Here is a 14,620-nt window from a genome sequence, read left to right as displayed (position 1 = left end):
GTCCCTGTTTTGTGTTCTATCGCTGAGCAGCAGTGAACCATCTGATTGGCCTGTCAGAGTTCTCTTTGGGAACTAGTTGACTTCATCAGCATTTCTGATCTGGCTATAGTTCACGATTGCACTTAATAAAAAAAAGTCAATGAGCTATTGTCAGAAATGGGAAATACTGGAAATTAAACGAGGCAAGGAGAACAAGAGAAAATCTGTGCCTGAAAGGTGCAAACCCTCAGAGAGAATGAATGACACAAGTGGCTGATAAGAGGATGAGAAAGCTAGGGAAAAGATAATAGAACAAGAAACTTCTGCTGGAAATATGAATTACAAGACTATAGAACTGTATTCAGCAAAATGAAACATTTACTGATGAACTTTTAAGCCTAATGTGCCAAATGGGCAGTAAGATATTGTTCTTCAAGCTTCCTTTCAGCATCATTGGAATAGAGGCAAAAGCCAAAGGCAAGAGCTTGAATGCCAGTGAGATGAAAATTTAATGAGCAATAAAACTGAACTCAGGATCACCATTGTGAATTGAGTAGAGTTGGTCTGCAAATCAGTCAGCTAATCTGTTCAGTTTCTCCTGTGCAGAGGACTAATGGAAATATACTTAATTGGAAACAGTAAAAATCAATCACTGCTTCACCTAAAACGATGCATTTGAGTACCTGCACAACAAATGGGAAGGAAGTAACAAGCAACTGCATTAACTGCTGCTGCACAGGGAAACAGCATGAGAAGGTGAATGAGTATTGGTGGAGACGGAAGAACAAGTCGGGAGGTATACAGTATCCTTGCAGTGTAGAAATGGGAGGGGGAATATGTGTTGGGAGATAGTGGCATCACTTTAGAGATTCTGAAAATTATAGGAAGGCAACCTGTGTTGTGTGGAGAGCCATAAAGTAGAAAAGAACCAAATTCTGATTAGAAATCGTGAGACCAAAAATTCAGATAATGGAATACGCACAAGAAGTTAGAGAAACTCAGCAAGCCAGACGGCATCTATGGGTGAGAATAAATAGTTGACCTTTCAGGCCATGACCCTTTATCAGGACTGGAAAATAAGGTGGGGGGAGGGCAGAAGACAGAATAAGGCAGCAGTGGGAGGGATGGAAAAAAAAAGAGTATAGCTGACAGGTAATTGTTGAAGGAGAAGATGGACAGGTGGGGGGAGGGGTGTAGTAAGCTTGGAGGTGATAGGTGGAAGAAGAAAAGGGCTGAAGAAGGAATCTCAGAAGGGGACAGTGCACCAGGGAAGAAAGGAAAGACGGAGAGGCACAGAGGGAGGTGATGAGCAGGTGAGAAGAAAGTGTGAGACGGAATCATAATGGGGAATGGAAAAAGAAAGGAGGTGGGGGGGAATCTCACTGGAAGTTAGGAAAAAATAAAAATAAAATTGTGTTCTTGCCATCATATTGGAGGCTACCCAGATGGAATACAACATGTCACTCCTCCAATCTGAGTGTGGCCTCCTCGTTGCAGTAGGAATTCAAATTGAAATGAGTGGCCATTGGGAATAGATGGAATGGACAGTCTGCTCAACTGTGAAGGAACTAGTTTGGAGTAAAAAAAAATGCATGAGAGGCACTTGTAGATGGTGGCAGGGACAGATGCAATGGAGGTGCAGAAATCAGAAGAACAAAACAGAATCATTGCAGGAAGCAGGATGAGCTGAGTGTAATTAAACCAGCTGTGGGATTATGGGTTTGTTATGAATTTTGGTCACCAACTTCAGAATCAGATTTATTATCATCGACATGTGTTGTGAAATTTGTTAACTTAGCAGCAGCAGTTCAATGCAATAAATGATAACATAGAAAGAAAGAAAAGAACAAATAAATAAAAGTATATATACATATATCTATATTGAACAGATTAAAAATAGTGCAGAAACAAAAATAATATAAATTAAAAGAAGTGAGGTGGTGTTCATGGGTTCAATATCCATTCAGAAATTGGATGGCAGAGGGGAAGAAGCTGTTCCTATATTGTTGTGTGCCTTCAGGCTTCTGTACCTCCTTTCTGACGGTAATAATGGGAAGAAGGCATGACGTGGGTAATAGGGTCCTTAACAATGGACATTAGCTTTCTGAGGTGCCACTCCTTGAAGGTGTCTGAGGTACAACAGAGACTGGTATCCAAGATGGATCTGACTAATCCCCCGAAATGGAGAATGTTGAGTTGAGAAAAGTAAAAGAGCCAAGTGAACCATGCAGAAGTGACAGCAAGGTGAAAATTAGCAATGAGGTGATGGGAGCCAAATAAGATTCAAACAAGCAAAGTTCAACAGAGATTGGATTCATATGGGTTCCCACTGATAAACCTGAAATGTGGATGAAGCTAATAAAGATTTAAGGCAAAAAATTCAGCATCAGAATGATTTCAGCCAGGTGAATGAGTGGCAGCTGAAGATGACAAACTGGACTTCTGTGCAAACAAGTACCTCAAATTACTCTAGTGTAGATAGAGTTTCTTGAATGCTCTTCCAAAGTAAGTGAGCTTATTGGCCAAGGACATGAAAGCTGTTAAAGTAGCATAGGGCATGACAAATGGCAAATAAATATCAACTCTGTCTCTCCCCATAGATAACACCTGACCAAGTATTATTAGTATTCTGAAATTATACTGCAGATCCAGTGTTTACAATTTTTTACACTATGTGCATCACCCTAGAAAGCTGACAAAAATCAAAATCAATTCGCAGGATAACAGTGTGGCAATCAAACCTATAAGATATTTGACAGCAGTGTTCTGATCAACCTGTAGGAAATTCAGAGATGCACAAATGACTTGCACTGCATACAGCTGCAAGAAAAAGTTTGTTAACCCATTTGCAATTACCTGGTTTTCTATATTAATTTCTCATAAAATGTAGTCTGATCTTCATCTTGGTCACAATAATAGACAAACACAATCTGCCTAAACTAACAACACACAAACAATTGAACTTTTCGTGTCTTTATTGATCACATTGTGTAATCATTCACAGGCCAGGCTGGCAAATGTATGTGAACCCTTGTATTTCGTAACTGATAGAACCTCCTTTAACAGCAATAACCTCCACCAAACATTTCCAGTTGTTGCTGCTTAGACTTGCACAATGGCGCAAAACAATTTTAGACCATTCCTCCATACAAAACTGTTTCAGTTCATCAATATTTCATGGATACTCTGCATGAACAGCCCTCTTCAGGTCATGCCACAGCATCTCCATTGGGTTCAGGTCTAGCCTCTGATTTGGTCACTCACACTTCCTTGTTCTTAATCCATTTTGTTGTTGATTTACTCTTGTGTTTTTAGATCACTGTCTTGTTGCATCATCCAACTTGCATTGAGCTTCAGGTGATGGACCCTGACATTCTCTTGAAAAATGTCTAAATAAAATTTTGAATTCATTGTTCCCTACATGTGGTCAATTTTAGAGATCTCTTGCAGGTGGATTCAGAATTGGCTTGCCTGAAGAAGGCAGAGGGTCGTGCTGGAGAGAGTACATCCGGATTGGAGGGTTGTGACTAGTGGTGTCCCACAAGGATTGGTTCTGGGACCTCTACTTTTTCGTGATTTTTATTAACGACCTGGATGCGGGGATAGAAGGGTGGGTTGGCAAGTTTGCAGACGACACAAAGGTTGGTGGTGTTGTAGATAGTGTAGAGGATTGTCAAAGATTGCAGAGAGACATTGATAGGTTGCAGAAGTGGGCTGAGAAGTGGCAGATGAGAGTTCAACCCGGAGAAGTGTGAGGTGGTACACTTTGGAAGGACAAACTCCAAGGCAGAGTACAAAGGAAATGGCAGGATACTTGGTAGTATGGAGGAGCAGAGGGATCTGGGGGTACACATCCACAGATCTCTGAAAGTTGCCTCACAGGTAGATAGGGTAGTTAAGAAAGCTTATGGGGTATTAGCTTTCATAAGTCGAGGGATAGAGTTTGAGAGTCGCGATGTAATGATGCAGCTCTGTAAAACTCTGGTTAGGCCACACTTGGAGTACTGTGTCCAGTTCTGGTCATCTCACTATAGGAAGGATGAGGAAGCATTGGAAAGGGTACAGAGGAGATTTAGCAGGATGCTGCCTGGATGGATTATGGATTATGATCAGAGATTAAGGGAGCTAGGGGTTTACTCTTTGGAGAGAAGGAGAATGAGAGGAGACATGATAGAGTTATGCAAGATATTAAGAGGAATAGATAGATTGGATAGCCAGCACCTCTTCCCCAGGGCACCACTGCTCAATACAAGAGGACATGGCTTTAAGGTAAGGGGTGGGAAGTTCAAGGGGGTTATTAGAGAAAGGTTTTTTACTCAGAGTGGTTGGTGCGTGGAATACACTGCCTGAGTCAGTGGTGGAGGCAGATACACTAGTGCAATTTAAGAGACTACTAGACAGTATATGGAGGAATTTAAGGTGGGGATTATATGGGAGGCAGGGTTTGAGGGGTCGGCACAACAATGTGGGCTGAAGGGCCTGTACTGTGCTGTACTATTCTATGTCTATGTCTATGTCAACAATTGCAAGCTGTCTAGGCCCTGAGGCAGCAAAGCAGCCCCAACCCATCATGCTCCTTCTACCATGCTTCACAATTGGGATGAGGTTTTGGTGTTGCTGTGCAGTGTCCTTTTTCTTACAAACATAGTGGCATCTATTTCTGCCAAAAAGTTCACCCTTTATCTTATTTATCCACAGAACACTGTCCCAGAAGTGTTGTGGAACATCCGAGTGGTCTTTTGCAAGCTTGAGATGGACAGCAATTTTTTTTTTGGAAAGCAATGGTTTCTCCCGATGGGTTTGTCCATAAACACCATTCTTGTTCATTGCTTTCCTGATAGTGGACACATTAATAGAAAATTTAGCAAGTTCCAGAGATTTCCGCAGATCTTTTGCTGTTACCCTTGGGTTCTTTTTCACCTCCTTCAGCATTCCACGTTGTGCTCTTGGTGTGATCTTTGATTAACTCTCACTCCTAGGGAGAGTAGCAACAGTAATGAATTTACTCCATTTGCATACAATTTCTCTTACTGTGGACTGACGAACACTCAGGTCTTCAGAAATGCTTTTATAGCCTTTTCCAGCATCACACATTGCTACAGTTTTTTGAAGGTACTCTAAAAGTCATTTTGATCAAGGCATGGTGCACATAAACAGACCTTTCTTAAGAATATGCTGTCAGTAATCCGACTTTGTGGGTCATTTTTTATAGGGCAGGGCCCCTCTACTACCCACACCTCCAATCTCATCTCATTGAATGGTATACTGAGTATTGACGAGAAGTACAATCTGCGTGTTATTAGTTTAGGCAGATCGTGTTTGTCTATTATTGTGACTTATGCAAAGATAACATTTTATGAGTAATTAATGCAGAACACCAGGTAATTGCAAAGGGTTCACAATTTTTTTTTCTTGTAACTGTATATGACGCACTGCAATTAATAACACATAAATCGATGGCCAGGAGGTGGTCATTCGAACTATCTCATATATTCAAGCCAAGTCTACAGCCCTGTAACTCGCAGCTCAAGTGTTCACACAAATACTTTGTAAATGTCAAGGTTTCTTCCTTCATGAGTCTTTGAGGGACAGTGTTTCTGACACCTGTCAATCATTAAGATAATATTTTGCGAACTGTCTGCTCATCCTTCAACTGATTAATTTATCTAGCAGGCAAGTTTGCTTCCGATAAAATGGCAATGCACTCAGACACAGCAGCTAAGGGGCCAACCAATCTTAAACATACTTTTTTAATGAGCTCAAGACCCTACTGTATATTAAGAACTTAAAGTACTGTACACCTACCCCATCAATGAGTTGCTTGTTGGCACTGGACTTTGTGCGGATCACACTGCTGCTTGGGTCAAAGAGGATTCGGTGAAGTCCACACACAAAGGTGGTGTGCAATCTATCAACAAATTACCTTAGTCGCTTTTCTTGTGATCACAAGACCCTGTTGGGCATTGTTAATGTGAAATGCTGCAAGTCCGAGTCACTGACTTATTGGCGGATGGTGGGGCGGTCAGTGGGGAAGCTGTGAGGACTAGGCGTCAAACTGCAGTGTGGCCTGTTTACAGCCGCCCAGAAGACAAGATTTGGAGTTGGTGAGTCCCACCAAAGTATTGAGTTGGTATGGCGCGGCATCCAAGCTTGAGTCTGTGCTGCCCCCGGTGTTCGCTTGGCAGAAGACAAGCCGTATTGTGTTTGACTACAGACTGCTGCAACATTCTTGGACTCAGGGTCTTGGACTATATTTTTTTGTGAGACTATTCTACTCACATCTTATATGTGCTATGTCTTGTTCTGTGTATGAATGCTGGTACTGTATTTTGTACTATTGCTCTGGAGTAAACTGTTTTCGTCAGACAATAGTTACATGGCAGTGTGAGCATGCCAATCAATTGGGTAATATACAAGCACAAGAAATTCTGGAGATGTTGGAAATCCAGAGCAACACACAGAAAATACTGGAGGAGCATCTACGGAAATGAACAAACAGTTGACGTTTCAGGTCGAGACCTTCATCAGGACTGGAAAGGAAGGGAGTAGACCCTTTCTTTGGGTAATATTACAGGCAGCAAATACATAGCACTTTGTTCATTCAGCAGGATATTTGACGTATTTCAGACGTATGATTGGCTCTTCAGCTGCTTTTCCCCTACAGAACCAGGAGACCTTTAGCATTAATGCACTTTGTCAATACAGGCATGACTCCAGAAGAATCAAATGCACTAACCTAAGCAGGCTTGTAGTATCACAGACTAATTTCACTTCTCAATGAAAGCACTATCTTTTCTCCACCTGGGGGCCACTGACATAAGATATATAGAGCACTCACTTATAACAGGAAATTAGTATATCAGCAATATTATGGATGGATATAGAGGTTAAAAGTGTCTAAGCTTTTTACAACCCATTTTTACAAACCCCATTTCCAGAAAAGTTGGGATATTTTCCAAAATGCAATAAAAACAAAAATCTGTGATATGTTAATTCACGTGAACCTTTATTTAACTGACAAAAATACAAAGAAAAGATTTTCAATAGTTTTACGGACCAACTTAATTGTATTTTGTAAACATATACAAATTTAGAATTTGATGGCTGCAACACACTCACAAAAGTTGGGACAGAGGCGTGTTTACCATTGTGTTACATCACCTTTCCTTTTAATAACACTTTTTAATCATTTTGGAACTGAGGATACTAATTCTAGTAGATTTGCAATTGGTAATTTTGTCCATTCTTGCTTGATATAAGACTTCAGCTGCTCAACAGTCTGTGGTCTCCATTGTCTGATAGATCTGGACTGGCAGCAGGCCAGACAAGCACACGCACTCTGTGTCTACAAAGCCACACTGTTGAAGCCCATGCAGAATGTGGTCTGGCATTGTCCTGCTGAAATAAGCATGGACGTCCCGGGAAGAAACGTTGCCTTGATGGCAACATATGTCTCTCTAAAATCCTAATATACGCCTCAGAGTCAATGGTACCTTCACATACATGCAACTCACCCATGCCGTGGGCACTGATGCATCCCCATACCATCACAGATGCTGGCTTTTGCACCTTTCGCTGATAACAATCTGGATGGTCGTTTTCATCTTTGGCACGGAGAACTCGACGCCCGTTTTTTCCAAAAACTAGCTGAAATGTGGACTCATCTGACCACAGCACACGGTTCCACAGTCTTTCGGTCCATCTGAGGTGAGCTCGGGCCCAGAGAACTTGCCAGCGTTTCTGCATAGAGTTGATGTATGGCTTCCTCCTTGCGTAATACAGTTTCAAGTTGCATTTCTGGATGCAGCGATGGACTGTGTTGAGTGTCAATGGTTTTCCGAAGTACTCCCGAGCCCAGGTGGCTATAATTGTCACAGTAGCATGAAGGTTTCTTAGGCAGTGCCGCCTGAGGGCTCGAAGATCACGCGCATTCAACAGCGGTTTCCAACCTTGCCCTTTACGCACTGAGATGTCTCTGAATTCTCTGAATCTTTTCACAATATTATGTACTGTAGATGTTGAAAGACCTAAATTCTCTGCAATCTTGCATTGAGAAATGTTCCTTTTGAACTGACTAATAATTCTCTCACGAATTTTGGCACAAAGGGGTGAGCCACAACCCATCCTTGCGTGCAAAGACTGAGCCTTTGATGGACGCTACTTTTATACCCAGTCATGATACCTCACCTGCTACCAATTAGCCTGCTTAATGTGAAGTCTTCCAAACCAGTGTTACTTGAATATTCTGTGCACTTTTCAATCTTATTTTAACTCTGTCCCAACTTTTGTTGAGTGTGTTGCAGTCAAATTCTAAATTTGTGTATGTTTACAAAATACAATAGAGTTGGTCAGTAAAACTATTGAAAATCTTTTCTTTGTACTTTTGTCAGTTAAATAAAGGTTCACGTGAATTAACATATTACAGATTTTTGTTTTTATTGCATTTTGGAAAAGGGGATTGTACAAATATTGGTAAAAACTCACATGATTTTCATGTGACATACACTACGTGAGGGTAAAAGGGGTGATTAGGCTTCCATAGAACTGTAACCAGTTATTGAAATTTAGCTAGTATGGAGGGAAAGGAAACCAATTTACAGGTGGCCAGAATCGAATAAACAAATTCCACCTTTACTGCATTTACATTTTTTGGCTTAAAAACCTAGAGTTCAACCCGAAATTCTTCAAATACAGCAACTTCAATTAACATGTGTCATCCAAAAATTGTACAAAGAAACTTCAATCAACTTACCAGGGATCCTAATAAAGGACCAGCCATGTCTGAACTGAACAGCTAACAAACCACCAGGATCTTCAGGGAAAAAAGAGGATAGCCGATTTTTCCAGTTAAGTGCTAGTTGTGGGGTTCCATACAGGAGGCACTGTTTGGCTGTGAGTTGGCCTCCTTCTCTCATCAGTCGACGCTCATACTCTGCACTTCTATCACAGCAGTAGATATCACGTGGGATTGCGGTCACCTGAATTACACAAATAAGAGATTAGATTTACAAGAAAATACTCCTGTTGATACAATGCAGCTTCAATTTCATGACGAATGATCTTTACATTTGGCATCAAACATGCCTATGTCTGAGGCAACTTCATTGCTCATGAAAATGCTGCAAAGTGCTCATCTCAATACATTTAACATTTCGGTTATTTTCAATCTCAATCCACAGTGACCCAGATTTAATGGTCAGCGGGGGGGGGGGGGGAACGTTGACTCAGGCCATGAGAGGCCTGCGTAGGGCATTTTCATGCCTTACAAGGCGCAGATTGGAAGCCTGTGTGGGGCGCCACTCCTCGCAGACTAGAGCAATGTGTGATTAAGTGCCTTGCTCAAGGGCACAAACACGCTGCCACAGCTGAGGGTCGAATTAGCGACCTTGAGGTAACTAGATGAACACCTTAACCACTTGGCCACGTGCCCAACACAATGATCAGCAGTGAATGAAAATAGCTGCTCAGTTACAGTTCAAGGGTTTGCAAAGCGAGTCAATTCATTTCAGGATCTGCATGAACAGAGTCGCACCCTATCATGTTGAAGAAGCCTTCCTAAAACAGGCCAAGTCTAAGAAAGTGAAATTAGCAAAGAAAAAAGACAAGAATTAGAAAAAAAAAATGGAAATCTTCAAAAAAAAACAACTCTACCATTATGAACAATCTGAAGGAATAAGATCATACATTTGTTTTATTTCATTTTCAATGTCAATGACACGAAGCACTTAATTGGCTTTACTATTGAACACTTGATCGTCTGCTATGTTCAGTGGGCATTTGGGGGAACAATAAAATAACTTTACCACAGCTCCTCACGTTTTTCTTTCCAAGAAAAAAAACATTATTCACAAAATTTACAACCATGCTATACTTTATCATCTTGTTGTCATAACAGCACAAGATCCTTCTACTTATTTTCAAGATTCAGCTTTACATCAATTTCTTCTCAACATACATGACCAGAGGTTTGCAGTACATCAGTGTGCAGAGGGGACGGGATTTAAATTTTAAATCTGCTCCTTCCCTATATCTTTGCACCAGTGAATCCTTCAGCAGGCAGTTCTAACCTTGGAATGCAGCCTGCTGAAGAATTGAAACATCTGATATTGGGCAGGTTTTGTGCAGCCAATAGCCTTTGACGAGGTTGGTGATTGGCTTAGTACAAAGCCACAGGAACCGTCTCCTGCACAGGCTCCTTTTATGCAGTTCAACATGTTCAAATGCCAAATGCAGGAAATCTTTAAAAACAGAGCAATTCAATCAACCCTGGTTTTTATTTTTGGATACACTTATCCACTAATAACTTGCTTATCAATACCTTCAGTATGACTTTCAATTATGTCATTAACTACTAAATTTCAAGCTCTTGACATACATACCACATTAAAATACTGCAACTTATGTCAGTCTCAGTAAGCACAGAGTTAGAATCACGTTTACTATCATTGGCATGTGTCATGAAATTTGTTAACTCAGCAGCAGCATACAATGCAATGCATAATATAGAAAGAAAATAAAGATAAATTAAAGTATATTTATACATTGAATAGATTAAAAACAGTGCAAACACACAAGAAATATATACACACATATACAGAAAGTGAGGCAGTGTTCTTGGATTCAATGTCCATTTAGGAATTGTATAGCAGAGGGGGAAGAAGCTGTTCCTGAATCATTGAGTGTGTGCCTTCAGGCTTCTGCACCTCCTTCTTGACGGTCACAATGAGAAGAGGGCATGCCCTGGGTTATGGGGGTCCTTAATAATGGCTGTTATCTTTGAGGCACTCCTCCTTGAAGTTGTCTTGGGTACTACGGAGGCTAGTACCCAAGATGGAGCTGACTAATTTTACAACTTTCTGTAGCTTTTTTTCGGTCCTGTGCAGTAGCAACCTTGCCCCACACCCCCAAAGCAGACAGTGATGCAGTCTGGCAGAATGCTCTCCATGATACATCTATAGAAGTTTGAGTGTTTTAGTTGACAAGCCAAATCTCTTCAAGCTCCAGATGAAATATAGCCGCTGTTTTGCCTTCTTTATAGCTGTATCAACCTGTTGGAACCAGGCTAGATCCTCAGATCTTGACACCCAGGAATCTGAAATTGCTCACTCCCTCCACTTCTGATCCCTCTAGGAGGATCGGTTTGTGTTCCCTTGTCTTACCCTTCCTGAAGTCCACAATCAACTTTTTCATCTTACTGACATTGAGTGCAAGGCTTTTTGCTGCAACACCACTCAACCAGCTGGTATAAATTACTCCTCTACATCCTCTCATCTTCATCTGATTTTCTACCAACAATGCTTACATCATCAGCAAATTTATCAATGGTATTTGAGCTGTGCATAGCCACACAGTCATGGGTGTAGAGGGAGTATAGCAGTGGGTTTAGAACACATCCTTGAGGTATTCCAGTGTTGATCGTCAGCGAGGAGGAGATATTGTCACAAATCCGCACCAAGATTGTGGTCTTCCGGTTAAGGAGTCAAAGATCCAATTGCAAAGGGAGGTACAGAGGTCCTGAGGTCCTGGTTTTGTAGCTTATCGACAGGACTGTAGGAATAATTGTGTTAAATGCTGAGCTAAAGTTAACAAACAACATCCTGACATAGGTCTCTGTATTATCCAGGTGATCCAAGGCCCTATGAAGAGCCATTAAGATTGCATCTGCTGTAGACCTATTTTGGCAGTAGGCAAATTACAGTGGGTTCAGGTCCTCACTGAGGCAGGAGTCCATTCTAGCCATGACCAACCTTTCAAAGCAATAATCATTAAGGCAGCTCATACTACTCTTCTTAGGCACAGGTATAACTGTTGCCTTCCTGAGCAGGTGGGAACTTCTAACCATAGCAGTGAGAAGTTGAAAATGTCCTTGAATACTCCCGTCAGTTGGTTGGTATAAGCTTTCAAGAGCCTGACCAGGTACTCCATCAGGGCCTGCCACCTTGCAAGGGATTCACCCTCCTTAAAAACAGCCTAACATCGGCCAAGACAGAGATCACAGGGTCACCAGGTGCAATAGGGAACTTCACAGCTATAGTTACATTCTCCCTTTCAAATCAGACATAGAAGGCGTTGAGCTCATCTGGTAGTGAAACATCGCTGCCATTCATGCTATTGGGTATCACTTTGTAAGAAGTAATACCTTGCAAACCCTGCCAGAGTTGACATGCATCCATTGTTGCCTCCAACCTCGTTCAGGATTGTCTCTTCACTCTTGAAATAGCCCTCCGCAAGTCATTCCTCGTTTTCTTGTACAGACCTGGGTCACCAGACTTAAATTCCACATATCTAGCCTTCAGCAGACAACATACGTCCTGGTTCATCCAAGGATTTTGCTTTGGGAATGTACAGCAAGTTTTCGCAAGTGTATACTCATCCACACAGGTTTTAATGAAGTCATTAACAACTGCAGCATACTTATCCGGTTGAGGATAAGTCCCTGAATACATTTGACAAGACCCACAGACTTGACTTGCATGATCTTAGAGATAAATTTACCAATTTGTGTAAATCTCACTAGGAGGGATAATACACCAAATATAACTTTTATTAATCAATATAGTACATGGGTTCAGCTTCACTACATTTACTATCACAGACACAGCATCAACTTTACTACACAAATAGTAATGTACAATTAACAGTACTTACTGTACAATATAGAGTGGATTCTGGTTAACTGGGACACATCATGACCAATACATTTTGACAATTAAGCGGTTCCCCAATTAGCAGAAGTTTTATGGAAAAAGTTAAATTATGTACTTAAATGAAATACAGAATAAATTAGAACACTACCAATACTACCACAGAAATATAAAACTGTATTAGTTCCTAAATTCAACCAGCGTAAGTGTTCTTTTGATTGACTGTAAATTAACAAAATCAGAGCAGACACCTAATGCAGATAATGGACTGCCTTCATACACAATGCTTTCAATGATTGCATCTTCCTAATCTTCATTTTCCTTGTACCATTCAAGATGATTGTTGATATCTTCAAATTCTTTATAGTTCCTAACTTGAAGTAGTGAAACTGTTTCATTTCATTCCCAGCAATTTCCGGCACCTCCAAGTCAAAATGCTTGAAATTGCAGTGAACCGAACAGTTCTGAATTGTCTTACTGCTTATTTCTTGTCAACTCCTTGTGACAAAAAAAATCACTGCTTTTTGAACACAAACACAAATTAATGTTATTTAAAAATTGTTCCCTCTAAGTATGGTGCAGTACAAGTGCACTCAACTAATGTGAGTTAGAAACAGTCTCCTGTCCCAATTAAGCAGCATAGTGTCCCAAATAAACAAAGGGAATCTCGGGTTTTTCTCAATTTGTTTTTGTCCTTTAAGAGTTATCCCATATAAGCAGCTACCACAATTAACCAGAATCCACTGTATTGTTCCAGTTTCCATTTACTGCAAAACAACATACCACGACAATTTCACTGCAAATATTGTAATTAGTATCAAGCACTGCAGACAGTGACCAATACAGGAGTTAAAAACAATTGCATTGCACAAGTTTACACATTTGAGATGTCAGTAATTTCATTGCATTGGCAGCCTACAAAGCTCAATCTTGGTCCTCCAGTCCAAACAGATTCATTTGGTTGAGCTGCCCACAACTATGCCAGGAGTCTGGCATGAAGCACTGCAATGCCCACTGCTCTGCCAAGAACCTGATATGAATCACTGTCCTCTGCTGGCATTCCTGCAGTGATGAATCAGGGACAGTGTGGCTCTCAGTGCCAAAATGTAATGCTCAGAAAATGGGCCATTGCTGGTAACTGTTAGCAGATGTGCAGTGTTGACAAGACTGCCCAATCTTCCACATTACCACCCACTGGACTAAATGGAAGCTGCTACATACCCTCCTTTCTTTGGCTGCTCAGCTTTCCTCAACCCAGACATTCCTCTATGGTAACAAGCTCAATGGTGCAGCTAAAGAGAGGAGGAAAAAAATTGAAATGAAAAAGTATGGCAGCAGCCTGGGACCCTGTTAGCACAGATGGTAAGTGCTGCCAATTCCAAACAATGATTCATGCTCACATGTGCAGACCAAAGCCCCACATCTCAGCACTGAGTGGCCACACCACTCATCCTAGTTTGCCAGACACCAACATTTACCACAGGCAGCCATTCCAATCTGGGCCATGGGGTTCTTAGCTTAGCAGCAGGGATTGTAGTAACTCTCATCACATGATCAGCACAAGGACATGCAGAAATAGGGAGGGCAAGGGTTTTTACGAAGGTCCAAGCACAGGAGTGTCAGCAGGTAGAATAGGAGATCATGTCAGGTTCCATGTACAGTAATAATTCCCTCTGAATGATTATAGTGATCTCTTTTAGTGCCAATTCAGAGGGTGCTTTAACTTCTGGGAATGCATCCTCAGCAAGGTAATGGATGAGCTCACCCCCCAACCTACATTGTTCTAAACTCCAGTGATTACAAACCTACCCTTGCCACATAACTAGAACACTCATTCCATGCTCAATTAAGTTCTTTAGGTTGCTTTTGATACATATGCATCCTTCTTTATACAACATCAAATATAATACTCTTGATGTGGTCTCAACCATGTTCAGCAAAACTGAAGCATAATGTGTCATATTGCACTCCTTTAGTAACAAGTTATAACTAAGTTT

The 14,620-nt window shown here is 41.1% G+C and overlaps 1 protein-coding gene across 3 annotated transcripts in view; it reads right to left on the bottom strand.

The window, feature by feature from the left end:
* Positions 1-14,620, bottom strand: part of ino80 (INO80 complex ATPase subunit) — a 254,901-nt gene that overhangs the window by 89,204 nt on the left and 151,077 nt on the right. For all 3 annotated transcript variants that reach the window (XM_063053383.1, XM_063053403.1, XM_063053393.1), the window contains exon 26: positions 8,732-8,957. In XM_063053383.1, the coding sequence (XP_062909453.1) occupies positions 8,732-8,957 (226 nt within the window). The remainder of the gene's footprint in view (positions 1-8,731; positions 8,958-14,620) is intronic.

This window comes from Mobula hypostoma, chromosome 1, assembly GCF_963921235.1.
Source record: "Mobula hypostoma chromosome 1, sMobHyp1.1, whole genome shotgun sequence".
NCBI lineage: Eukaryota > Metazoa > Chordata > Chondrichthyes > Myliobatiformes > Myliobatidae > Mobula > Mobula hypostoma.
Note: the sequence above shows the minus strand (reverse complement) of the source record. Positions and strands in the feature narration are given on the sequence as shown.